Genomic DNA, 13660 nt, shown 5'->3' on the forward strand with positions numbered 1-13660 from the left:
ACTCTTTATTTTAAAAGCAGGTAAAGTAAAAGTAAAGGATGAGGCGTTTATTCTGCCTTTCTCAAACGTACTATTGTTGAGTAACCAAACAGATACAGGTCGAGTTTCTCCATAGAAGTAACCTATGGAGAATAAAGATGGATGATGGGATTGGAATATCAACACTTTGCAACCCCTAACATTTTAAATGGTAGAGATTATTTTAAAAGGTACTCCTTGGTAGAAGAAGGTTTTGATTGGAAAGGGGCATACAGGGCTTCTGAGTTAACTGGTACAGTTCTATCTCCTAACATGGGTGACACAAAGGGTGTCTGCATGCTAATAATCCATTAAGCTTCACATTAATCTTTTTATTATTGTGTTGTATTTAGCATAAATAAACTGAATGTCTCTAAAGTAAAGAAAATAAGGGAGATAAAGAAAATATAATCAATTCGACAGAAGGAAAAGAGAGTGGAGAAGGGAACAGAATGTTTTAAACATGGACATCTATGGTTAAAAGGGTTAAAAGATGGAGGGGAACGACATACTTTAACTTCAGAACAGTGTCTGCCTCTTGAAGCAAGAGGGAAGGAAATGGCACATGAAAGCGCCTACACACCTAATGTTTTCTTTCTTTCTTTTTTTTTATGCTTTCTTTTACTTATATTTACTCTGGTGAGAAAGAGTGGCCCTGAGCTAACATCTGTGCCAATCTTCCTCTATTTTCTGTGTAGGATTCCACCATAGCATGGCTTGATGAGCTGTGTGTAGGTCCACACCCAGGGTCCAAACCCATGAACCCCGGGCTGCCAAAGAAGAGTGCACAAATTTCACCACTATGCCCCCAGGCTGGTCCCTAATGTTTTATTTCTCAAAAAAAAATCTGAAGCAAAATAGGGGAAAATAGCATATATGTTAACTATGAATGGTGAGCATATGGGTCTGTTACACTATTTTTCTGTTTGAAATAGTTTACTCTAATTGTTGTTAACAATTAAACACATGAAATACAGTGTACTTACATTTTTAATCATCTTAGTCTGTTCATTAATAGCTTCAAGGGGAACATTGGTGGCCCCAATTTGCTGAGTGATACCACCTGCTTCACCATCTTGTACATGTGTGTGACGGAGCTGGGAGAAGATAGCAGATTCAGACTCATTTTCCAAAATGCAAAATCAACCAAAAGCATTAAGTAGCAACTTATTTATGGTAAATAGAATTGCCTATACATGCTTTAGTTTCTATTAGCCTTTTATAAAGTACCATCCATTTATTTAAAAAGTTATATCAATGCATAACATTGTTTTCTTACTTTATCTAGAATTTTTGTCTTCCCTGTGTCCACATGTCCGAGTACACAGATAATAGGGGCTCTCAGCTTTTCTGTATTTACATTTTTACTATGCTCAAGTCGCCGTTTCTAGGAATGAAAGAAAAATCACAAAATTAAACATTTTCTACTATCATTATCTTCCTTTAAATTGCTTTGTCTTTGCAAGAGAATGCCACAACCTTCATCCAAGTTCTTTGTTGATTTAACTACATGTAATTGCACTTTACAATGTAAAATTTACAATCTAATTCCCATTACAGCACCTTTACACAAGGAGAAACCTGTTTGGAACACATTTCAGAGCAGCAGTGTTAAATATGAACAAGAATGGTGTAAAGTGTTGGCTCCAACTTTCTGAACACTTTTGCACATGGCTAATTTAATGGAATATAATGAACAGAAAAGCAATTGAGCTTTCTGACATACTTCCTATATAGTACAACCTCTAACTTATGAGGGGGTTTATATAAAAAGAAGTATACTCTTGCATTCAAAAAATTTCATTAAGAATGACGTCAGCATCATGGCAGAGTGAGTGCTTCCCTTAGACTCTCTCCCCTAAGCTACAAGAAAAAGGACATTCATACACCAACAGAGGACATTCACACAACACAAAAGACACCTGAGAGACCCACGCAGCCATACATCTGAAGGTGGAGGTGCTTGATCCCCAGAGGAAGTGGCAGGAGGTAAGGGAATCTCCTCTCCCTCCTGAAAGGCAGCAATCCTGGGACTGCGTGTGGCTCTAAGAAGAGAGAGGGGTAGAGGTGGTCCTCCACGGGAACACCTTTGCTCTGCAAATTCCCTAACAGCCTGAGGGAAAGCCCCACAGAGGTGGCTAAGCTACTGCGGGGGTGTCTTCGTCAAGCCAGCATCCCAGGAGAGCAGATAGTGAGGGCAGAGCAAGGAGCTCCTGGGACTGTGCAGGACAAAGAAAGTGTCCCTCCTCCCGCCTGATGTTCCAGCTCAGCTGGTCCATCAGTGTGTCCACACATACGAATGAAAAGCAGCAGCTGTGAGCGAGTCCACGGGGATTGTGTTGGGCTGGGAATACACAGCTCTTGACCCCCACCCAGTGGTGGCAGGTGGAAGCTGCAATCAAATACTATCAAATACTATCACTATGCAGAGGCACAAATCCAAGCCATCAAACAATATGAGAAAATATTTTAATAGTCTAGAAGGAAAATGACAGGCACACAGATTCAATCCTGAAGGCCCAGAAATTTATAATCAAAATGACAGAGGATTCAAAATAACTATCATAAAGACTCAATAAGTTACAAGAAAATACAGATAGACAGTTCAATGAAATCAGGAACTTCTTTGCAAAACAGATTGAAACTATAAAGAAAAACCAATCAGAAATGTTGGTGATGAAATCCACAAGGGCTGAGATAAAGAAAAATCTGGAATCCCTGCATAACAGAGCTGATACTATGGAGGACAGAAGTTGCACCTTAGAGGACAGAAATATAGAAATCCATCAGATGGAGGAGGAGAGAAAACTAAGACTAAAGAGAAATGAAGAAATTCTCCAAGAAATATCTGACTCAATTAGGAAATGGGGCATAAGGATTATAGGTATTCCAGAGTGAGAAGAGAAGGAGAATGGAGCCTCTAGCAAGGAGATAAACAGGCAGACAAAATCAGAAAATTGCAGCTATCAGAACAGGTTAGCAAACACTGAATTATAACATTAAAGATAAAGGGAAGGAAAACATCAAAAATAAATGTAATCTCGTCATTTTAACCAGAAACTCACAATACAAGATAGAATAAGTTGTGACAATAACAACTTAGAAGGGGAAGAGGAAAGGGATAGAACTGGCTTAGGCTAAGGAAATAAGAGGCTATCAGAAAATGGAGTATCATAGCTATGAGACTTTTTATACAAGCCTCATGGTAACCACTAGACGAGAAATCAGAACAGAGACACAAATGAGAAATAAAGAAAACACTAAGAAAACTATCATGGAGAGCTACCAAACTGAATTGGAGGACTGAAATACATGGGACAAAAACTAAGGGAAAGGCAAAAGAACGGGAAAATGAGCGATAAAAGGGCAGCATTAATCCCTCATATATCAATAATCACTCTAAATGTAAACGGATTGAATTCTCCAATCAAAAGACACAGTGTGGTGGGATGGATTAAAAAACAAGACCCAACAATATGCTACCTCTAGGAAACATATCTGAGTTCTAAGGACAAACACAGGCTCAGAGCAAAGGCATACTCCAAATGAATAGCAAACAAAAGAAAGCAGGTGTTGCCATACTTATATCAGACAAAGTAGATTTCAAGACAAAACAGGTAATGAGAAATGAAGAGGAGCAGTAGATAATGATAAAAGGGACACTCCACCAAGAAGACATAACACGTATATTTATGTGCCTAAAATAGAAGCACCAAAGTACATAAAGCAACTATTAATAAACCTAAAAGGAGATATCAATAACAACAAAATAATAGTAGGGGAACTTAACACCCCACTTATATCAATGCATAGATCATACAGACAGAAAGTCAACAAGGAAATAGTGGATTTAAACAAAAAACTGCACCAGATGGACTTAATAGATATATATATAACACTCCATTCAGAAACAGCAGAATACACATTCGTCTCATGTGCACATGGAACATTCTCAAGGATAAACCATCTGTTAAGAAACAAGGCAAGTTTCAATAAATTTAAGAAGACTGAAATCATATCAAGCACCTTTTCTAACCATAATGTTATGAAATTAGAAATCAACTACAAGAAAAAAGCTGGGAAAGTGACAATCATGTGGAAACTAAACAACATGCTACTGAACAAGCAATGGATCACTGAAGAAATAAAAAAATATCTGGAGACACATGAGAGTGAAAATACATCATACTAACTCACACGGGATGGAGCAAAAGTGGTCTTAAGAGGGAAATTCTTAGCAATACAGCTCCACCTTAACAAAGAAGAAAAATCGGAAGCAATCTTGAACTGTATCTAACAGAATTAGAAAAAGAACAAAACCCAAAATCAGCAGAAGGAGGGAAATAATAAAAGTCAGACCAGAAATAAATGAAATTGACACCAAAAATACCCCCAAAAACAGAATAAAAGATCAATGACTAAGACCTGGTTCTTTGAGAAGATAAACAAAATTGACAAAGCTTTAGTCAGCCTCATGAAGAAAAAAAGAGAGAAGGCTCAAATAAATAAAATTAGAAATGAAAGAGGAGAAATTATAATGGATACTCCAGAAATTCAAAGGATTATAAGAGAATACTAAGCCAACAAATTGGACAATCGAGAAGAAATGAATAAATTCTTAGAGTCTTACAACCTCCCAAAACTGAATCAAGAAGAAACAGAGAACCTGAATAGACCAATCACAAGTAGAGATATTGAAACAGCAATCAATAACCTCCTAGAAAACAAAAGTACAGGACCAGATGGTTTCTCTGGAGAATTCTATCAAACATTCAAAGATGATTTAATACCTATCCCTCTCAAACTATTCCAAAAAACCTGAGGAAGAGGGAACACTTCCTAACACATTCTACGAGGGCAACATCACCCTGATTCCAAAGCCAGACAAGGACAACAAAAAAGAAAAATTACAGGCCAGTATCACTGAGGAGCATAGATGCAAAAATCCTCAACAAAGTATTGGCAAAATGAATACAGCAAGACATTAAAAAGATCATAAACCAATGATCAAGTGGGATTCATACCAGGGATGCAGGGATGGTTCAACATCTGCAAATTAATCAATGGGATAAACCACATTAACAAAATGAGGAATAAGAATCACATGATCGATAGATGTGGTCTAGAACAAGGATCCAAGATGGCGACGTGAGTAGTCCTCTTTGTCTCTTCCCCTTCGAATCTACAAGAAATTGGACATTCATCGCTCAACAAAGGATATCCATACAGCATCTCGGGACACCTGAGAGACCCACGCAGCTATACATCGGAAGGCGGTCGGACTTCCCTCCAGGAGGAGGTGGAGACAGGAAAAATTCTCCGACCCCGACTGAGCAGCCTAGTACCTGCAAGCAGCTTTCTTCCAGCAGACACCCCTGGAGCATTGGCACACACCTAGGGCAGGAGGGAGTGCACACCAGAGGAGCGACGGTGGAAACAGGCGACCAGAGCCCCACCTAAGCCCCCCCGCAATTCCACCTAAACGCAGAGGGAGGCTTCAGAGTTGCACACCTGAGTCCGCAAGTAGAGCCTCCGCCCGCCATTGGCAGGGAGGCCCTGCCTGGCGTCCACAGCAACCGGAGGGTCCCGGAGAGAATCCCAAGCGGCGCGGCAGCCCGCCGACTGCCGCTGCCCACCCCACTGTCTGCTGGACAGGGCACGGGATAGCCAGAGATCCCCTCGGAGAGGACTGGGGCTGGGTGGAGCTCCAGCAGCCGGCTCCTAGGCCCCGGGGGGAAGCTCCGGAGCGCAGCCCAGGCAGCAGACAAAAGTCTCTGTCTGCCATTAGTGGAGAGGCCCCTCCCAGCATCCACAACGCTGGGAAGGTCCTGAAGAGAATCCCAAACAGCGCGGCGGCCTGCCAGCTGCCGCTGCCTGCCCCACTGACTGCCGGGAGGGGCTCGGGACGGCCGGAGATATCCTGGGAGAGGACTGGGGCTTGGTGGTCCTCCAGCGACTGGCTCTGTGGACTGGGGGGGATACTTCAGAGTTCCGCCCTGGCAGCAGACAAAGCCCCTACATGCCATTAGCGGAGAGGCCCCTCCCAGCATCCACAACATAGAGAGGGTCCCAGAGAGGAAAATACCAGGCAGGGCAGCAGCCGGCCAGCTGCCACTGAAATCAAGGTCTCCAGCTATCCCCCAGACAGGGCAAAGGGCTCCCCAAGATCCTGGAGGAGAGGACTGAGTCTGGGTGGAGCTCCAGCAACCAGGCTCCGTAGCCTAGGGGGAAACCCTTCAGTCTCACAACAGCCTCAGTGAAAGCCTCTGCACAGTGAAAGCCTCTGCTGCTCAGTGAAAGAGAGCACCCATCCGGCAGCCACAAGGCTAGAAGACCTCGGGACAAAAGTAGCATAGCCAGGTGAGCTAACCACAGACTGCAGAAGATGCCAATAGCTCTGCTGTGACCCATAGTGAACAAGTGAGATTTTGTGGGTGCCGACAGTGACGGAGCTGCAAATATAAGTGACCCTGCCCCTAGCCACTGGAAAAGCCCATAACACCACGGCAGACCCCAAGGAGGGAGCACGTCTAGGCTGTCTGCAACAGTAGGCACCAGCAGCCTGAAGCCCCCCCGTGACGGCCCCCACAGCTGAAGAGGGAACCCACAGGACCACTGTGACTATGAGGAGGGGCCCAGGCCCAGGTAGCAACAGCTGATAGGCTTCCTGGATAGTGCAGTATAAACAGCTGCTTCCCCCATCACACCAGTAGAAACAAGTGGAAGGAGTAACTAAACTCTATCTCTATGTGGAGACACAAATCTACAACATCAAGCAATATGAAAAAATATATTAAATCTCCAGAACAGAAGGAAAATAACAAATACACAGAAAACAATCCCAAAGAAAGTGAAATATGTAACCTAAATGACGACGACTTCAAAACAGCTATCATTAAAAAACTCAATGAGTTAAAAGAGAATTCAGATAGACAACTCAATGAGTTCAGGAGCTATGTCACAAAAGAGTTTGATACTATAAAGAAGAACCAAACAGAAATACTGGAAATGAAGAACACAGTAGAGGAGATTAAGAAAAATCTAGATGCACTGAACAGTAGGGCTGACAATATGGAGGAAAGAATTAGCTATTTGGAAGATACGAATACAGAAATGCTGCAAGCAGAGGAGGAGAGAGAAGTAAGACTAAAAAGAAATGAAGAAACTCTCCGAGAATTATCGGACGCAATTAGGAGATGCAACGTAAGGATTATAGGTATACCTGAGGGAGAAGAGAGGGAGAAGGGGGCAGAAAGCCTATTCAAAGAAATAATGGCTGAGAACTTCCCAAACCTGGTGAGAGAGATGGAACTTCGTGTGTCAGAAGCCAACAGATCTCCAAACTTTATCAATGCAAGAAGACCAACCCCACGTCATATAGTAGAGAAGCTAGCAAAAGTCAGCGACAAGGAGAAAATACTAAGGGCAGCCAGGCAGAAGAAATTAACCTACAAAGGAACCCCCATCAGGCTGTCAGTAGATTTCTCAGCAGAAACTTTACAGGCCAGAAGAGAGTGGAATGATATATTCAAAAATCTGAAGGACAAAAACCTACAGCCAAGAATTCTCTACCCAGCGAAAATATCCTTCAAATACGATGGAGAAATAAAAATTTTCCCAGATAAACAAAAATTAAGGGAGTTCATTGCCACAAAACCTCCTCTTCAGGAAATGCTCAGGAAAACCCTCATTCCTGAAAAATCAAAAAAATGGAAGGGGTTACAAAACCAAGAGCAGAGGAGATAAGTAGAAGGACAACAACAGAGAGTAGCAGCTCTCCATCAGAACAGATTAAACCATGGGACGAGAAACAAAGGAAATTGAAGAAAACCGGAAAGCAAGACATGAAATGGCAGCGGTAGGCCCCCACATCTCAATAATCACCATAAATGTAAATGGTCTGAACTCCCCAATCAAAAGACACAGAGTGGCAGGATGGATCAAAGAACAAGACCCAACAATATGCTGACTCCAGGAAACACACCTCAGCCCCAAAGACAAACACAGACTCAGAGTGAAGGGATGGAGAACAATACTTCAAGCTAATAATGAACAAAAGAAAGCAGGTGTTGCTATACTAATATCAGACAAAGTAGACTTCAAAGCAAAACAGATAAAGAAAGACAAAGAGGGACAGTATATAATGATAAAAGGGACTCTCCACCAAGAAGACATAACACTTATAAATATATACGCACCCAACACAGGAGCACCAAAATATGTAAAGCAACTCTTAACAGAACTAAAAGAAGACATCAACAACAATACAGTAATAGTAGGGGACCTGAACACCCCATTAACACCAATGGATAGAACATCCAGACAGAAAATCAACAAGGAAATTATAGAATTAAATGAAAAATTAGACCAGATAGACTTAATAGATATATATAGAACACTTCATCCAAAAGCAGCAGGTTACACATTCTTCTCAAGTGTGCATGGAACATTCTCAAGGATAGACCATATTTTTGGAAATAAAGCAAGCATCAATAAATACAAGAGAGTTGAAATAATATCAAGCATCTTTTCTGATCATAATGCTATGAAACTAGAAATCAACTACAAGAATAAAGCAGAGAAAGGTGCAAAAATGTGGAGACTAAACAAGACACTTCTGAACAAACAATGGATTATTGAAGAAATTAAAGAAGAAATCAAGCAGTATCTGGAGACAAATGAAAATGAGAACACGACATACCAAATCATTTGGGATGCAGCAAAAGCAGTCCTAAGAGGGAAATTCATTGCAATACAGGCTCACCTCACTAAACAAGAAAAAGCTCACATAAGCAACCTCAAACGACACCTAACAGAATTAGAAAAAGAAGAACAAACAAAGCCCAGAGTCAGCAGAAGGAGGGAAATAATAAAAATAAGAGCAGAAATAAATGATATTGAAACAAAAGAGAGTAGAAAGGATCAATGAAACAAAGAGTTGGTTCTTCGAAAAAATTAACAAAATCGACAAACCCTTAGCCAGACTCACCAAGAAAAGAAGAGAGAAATCTCAAATAAATAAAATTAGGAATGAGAGAGGAGAAATCACAACAGATACCAATGAAATACAAGGGATCATAAGAGAATACTATGAAAAACTATATGCCAACAAATTGAACAACCTAGAAGAAATGGAGAATCTGAATAGGCCAATCACAAGCAAAGAAATAGAAACAGTAATCAAAAACCTCCCCAAAAACAAGAGTCCAGGACCAGACGGCTTCTCTGGAGAATTCTACCAAACATTCAAAGAAGATTTAATACCTCTCCTTCTCAAACTATTCCAGAAAATTGAGGAAGATGGAGTACTCCCGAACACATTCCATGAAGCCAACATCACTCTGATCCCCAAACCTGGCAAGCACAACACAAAGAAGGAGAACTACAGACCGATATCACTGATGAACACAGATGCAAAAATCCTCAACAAAATTCTGGCAAACCGAATACAGCAATACATCAAAAAGATTATACACCATGATCAAGTGGGATTTATACCAGGGACACATGGATGGTTCAACATCTGCAAGTCACTCAACGTGATACACTACATTAACAAAATGCAAAACAAAAACCACATGATCATCTCAATAGATGCAGAGAAAGCATTCGACAAGATCCAACACCCATTTATGATAAAAACCCTCAATAAGATGGGTATAGAAGGAAAGTACCTCAACATAATAAAGGCCATATATGACAAACCCACAGCCAACATCATACTCAATGGACAAAAACTGAAAGCCATCCCTCTGAGGACAGGAACAAGACAACGGTGCCCACTTTCACCACTCCTATTCAACATAGTACTGGAGGTGTTGGCCAGAGCAATTCGGCAGGAAAAAGAAATAAAAGGAATCCAAATAGGTAATGAAGAAGTAAAACTCTCGCTGTTTGCAGACGACATGATCTTATATATAGAAAACCCCAAAGAATCCACAGAAAAACTATTAGAAACAATCAACAACTACAGCAAAGTAGCAGGGTATAAAATCAACATACATAAATCAGTAGCATTTCTATACACTAACAATGAACTAACAGAAAAAGAACTCAAGAACTCAATCCCATTCACAATTGCAACGAAAAGAATAAAATACCTTGGGATAAATTTAACCAAGGAAGTGAAGGATTTATACAATGAAAACTACAAGACTTTCTTGAAAGAAATTGACCACGACATAAAGAGATGGAAAGACATTCCATGCACATGGATTGGAAGAATAAACATAGTTAAAATGTCCATACTACCTAAAGCAATCTACAGATTCAACGCTATCCAAATCAGAATCCCAAGGGCATTCTTTTCAGAAATTGAACAAAGAATCCTAAAATTCATATGGGGTAACAAAAGACCGCGAATTGCTAAAGCAATCCTGAGTAAGAAAAACAAAGCCGGAGGAATCACAATCCCCGATTTCAAAACATACTACAAAGCTACAGTGATCAAGACAGCATGGTACTGGTACAAAAGCAGGTCCACAGATCAATGGAACAGAATTGAAAGCCCAGAGATAAAACCACACATCTATGGACAGCTAATTTTTGACAGCGGAGCGGAGGGCCTACATTGGATAAAAGAAATTCTCTTCAACAAATTGTGCTGGGAAAACTGGACAGCCACATGCAAAAGATTGAATAGTGACCATTCTTTTTTACCACACACCAAAATAAACTCAAAATGGACCAAAGACCTTAAGATTAGGCCTGAAACAATAAGTCTTCTAGAAGAAAATATAGGCAGTACACTCTTTGACATCAGCTTCAAAAGAATCTTTTCGGACACTATAACTCCTCAGTTGAGGGAAACAATAGAAAAAATAAACAAATGGGATTTCATCAGACTAAAGAGCTTCTTCAAGGCAAGGGAAAACAGGATTGAAACAAAAAAACAGCCCACTAATTGGGAAAAAATATTTACAAGCCACTTATCCGACAAAGGGTTAATCTCCATAATATACAAAGAACTCACACGGCTTAACAACAAAAAAACAAACAACCCGATCAAAAAATGGGCAGAGGACATGAACAGACATTTCTCCAAAGAAGATATAAGTATGGCCAATAGACACATGAAAAGATGTTCATCATCGCTAATCATCAGGGAAATGCAAATCAAAACTACACTAAGATATCACATTACACCCGTTAGATTGGCAAAAACATCCAAAACCAAGAGCGACAAATGTTGGAGAGGTTGTGGAGAAAAAGGAACCCTCATACACTGTTGGTGGGAATGCAAACTAGTATAGCCACTATGGAAAACAGTATGGAGATTTCTCAAAAAGTTAAAAATAGAAATACCTTATGACGCAGCCATCCCACTACTGGGTATCTATCCTAAGAACCTGAAATCAGAAATCCCAAGAGTCCTTTGCACCCCTATGTTCATCGCAGCATTATTTACAATAGCCAAGACTTGGAACCAACCTAAATGCCCAGAAATTGATGACTGGATAAAGAAGATATGGTATATATACATAATGGAATACTACTCAGCCATAAAAAAGGACAAAATTGGTCCATTTGCAGCAACATGGATGGACCTCGAGGGTATTATGCTAAGCGAAATAAGCCTGACAGAGAAAGACGAACTATATATGACCCCACACATAGGTGGAAGATAACATATAGACAAGGAGAACTGATCAGAGGTCACCAGGGGAAAGGGGGGTGGGGGGAGGGCACAAAGGGGAAGTGGTGTACCCACAAGACTAACAATAATGTACAACTGAAATCTCACAAGGCTGTAATCTATCATAATCTTAATAAAAAAAAAAAAAGAATCACACGATCATTTCCATAGATACAGAGAAAGCATTTTACAAGATCCAATATCCTTTATGATAAAAACTTTCAATGAAATGTGTATAGAAGGAAAGTACCTCAATATAAAAGGCTGTATATGACAAATCCACAGCCAACATCATAGTAAATGCAGAAAAACTGAAAGCCATCCCTCTGAGAACAGGAACAAGACAAGGGTGCCTACTTTTGCCACTCTTATTCAACTGGAGGTTTTGGCCAGAGAAATCAGGCAAGAAAAAGAAAGAAAAGGGAGTCCAAATGGGCTACGAAGAAGTGAAACTCTGTTTTCAGATGACATGACTTTACACACAGAAAACTCTAAAGAATCCATCGGAAAACTATTACAAATAATCAAACAGCTACAGCAAAGTCACAGGGTACAAAATCAACTTACAAAAATCAGTTACATTTCTATACTCTAATAATGAACTAACAGAAAGATAACTCAGGAATACAATCCCATTTACAATCACAACAAAAAGCATAAAATATCTAGGAACAAATTTAACCAAGGAGGTGAAAGACCTATACAATGAAAACCATAAGACATTATTGAAAGAAATTGATGATGACATAAAGAAATGGAAAGATATTCTATGCACATGGATTGGAAGAATAAATACAGTTAAAATGTCTTTACTACCTAAACCAATCTACAGATTCAAGGCAATCCCTATCAGAATCCCAGTGACATTCTTCACAGGACTAGAACGAGGAATCCTAAAATTCATATGGGGCAACAAAAGACCCCTGAATAGCTAAAGCAATCCTGAAAAAAAAAGAACAAAGCTGGAGGCATCAGAATCCCTGACTTCAAAACAGACTACAAAGATATAGTAATCAAAACAGTATGGTGCTGTACAAAAACAGACACAGAGATCAAAGGAACAGAACTGAAACCCCAGGAAATAAAACCGAACATCTACGGACAGCTAATCTTTGATAAAGGAGCTAAGAACATACAATGGAGAAAGGAAAGTCTCTTCAATTAACAGTGTTGGGAAAACTGGACAGCCACATGCAAAAGAATGAAAGCAGACCATTATCTTTTGCCATACACAAAAATTAACTCAAAATGGATCAAAGACTTGAAGGTAAGACCTGAAACCATAAAACTCCCAGAAGAAAATATAGGCAGTACACTCTTTGACGTGGGCCTTAGAAGGATCTTTCAGAATACCATGTCTACCTGGACAAAGGAAACAAAAGAAAAAATAAACAAGTGGCACTGCATCAGACTAAAGAGCTTCTGCAAGGCAAAGGAAACCAGGAAGAAAAGGAAAAGACAACCCACCAACTGGGAGACAATATTTACAAAGCATACATCCAACAATGGGTTAATCTCCAAAATATATAAAGAACTCACAGAACTGAACAACAAAAAACAAACAATTGGATCCAAAAATGGGCAGAGGAAATGAATAGACATTTTCCTAAGGAAGATATACAGATGGCGAACAGGCAGACGAAAAGATCTTTAACATCACTAATCATTAGGGAAATGCAAGTCAAAACTACACTAAGATATCACCTTACACCCGTTAGAATGGTATCATCACCAAGACAAAAAATAACAAATGCTGGAGAGGGTGTAGAGAAAAGGGACTCCTCATACACTGCTGGTGGGAATGCACACTGGAGCAGCCACTATGGAAAACAGTATGGAGATTTCTCAAGATATTAAAAATAGAAATATCATATGACCCAGCTGTCCCACTACTGGGTTTTTATCGAAAGAACTTGAAATCAACAATTCAAAGAGACTCTGAATAACGTATAAGTGAAATATTGCAATGTTATAAAATATTATAACCTCAACAAAAATAGAGTGGTA

At 39.9% G+C, this 13660-nt stretch overlaps 1 protein-coding gene across 4 annotated transcripts in view; it reads right to left on the minus strand.

Annotated features, from left to right (window-relative positions):
- EIF5B (eukaryotic translation initiation factor 5B) overlaps positions 1-13660 on the minus strand; it is a 74037-nt gene that overhangs the window by 18046 nt on the left and 42331 nt on the right. For all 4 annotated transcript variants that reach the window (XM_070571982.1, XM_070571981.1, XM_070571980.1 and 1 more), the window contains exons 11-12: positions 1298-1405; positions 1005-1115 (exon numbers count right to left, since the gene is read on the minus strand). In XM_070571982.1, coding sequence (XP_070428083.1) covers positions 1005-1115; positions 1298-1405 — 219 coding nt within the window. The remainder of the gene's footprint in view (positions 1-1004; positions 1116-1297; positions 1406-13660) is intronic.

The sequence above is a fragment of the Equus przewalskii genome, chromosome 14, assembly GCF_037783145.1.
Source record: "Equus przewalskii isolate Varuska chromosome 14, EquPr2, whole genome shotgun sequence".
NCBI classification, from domain to species: domain Eukaryota; kingdom Metazoa; phylum Chordata; class Mammalia; order Perissodactyla; family Equidae; genus Equus; species Equus przewalskii.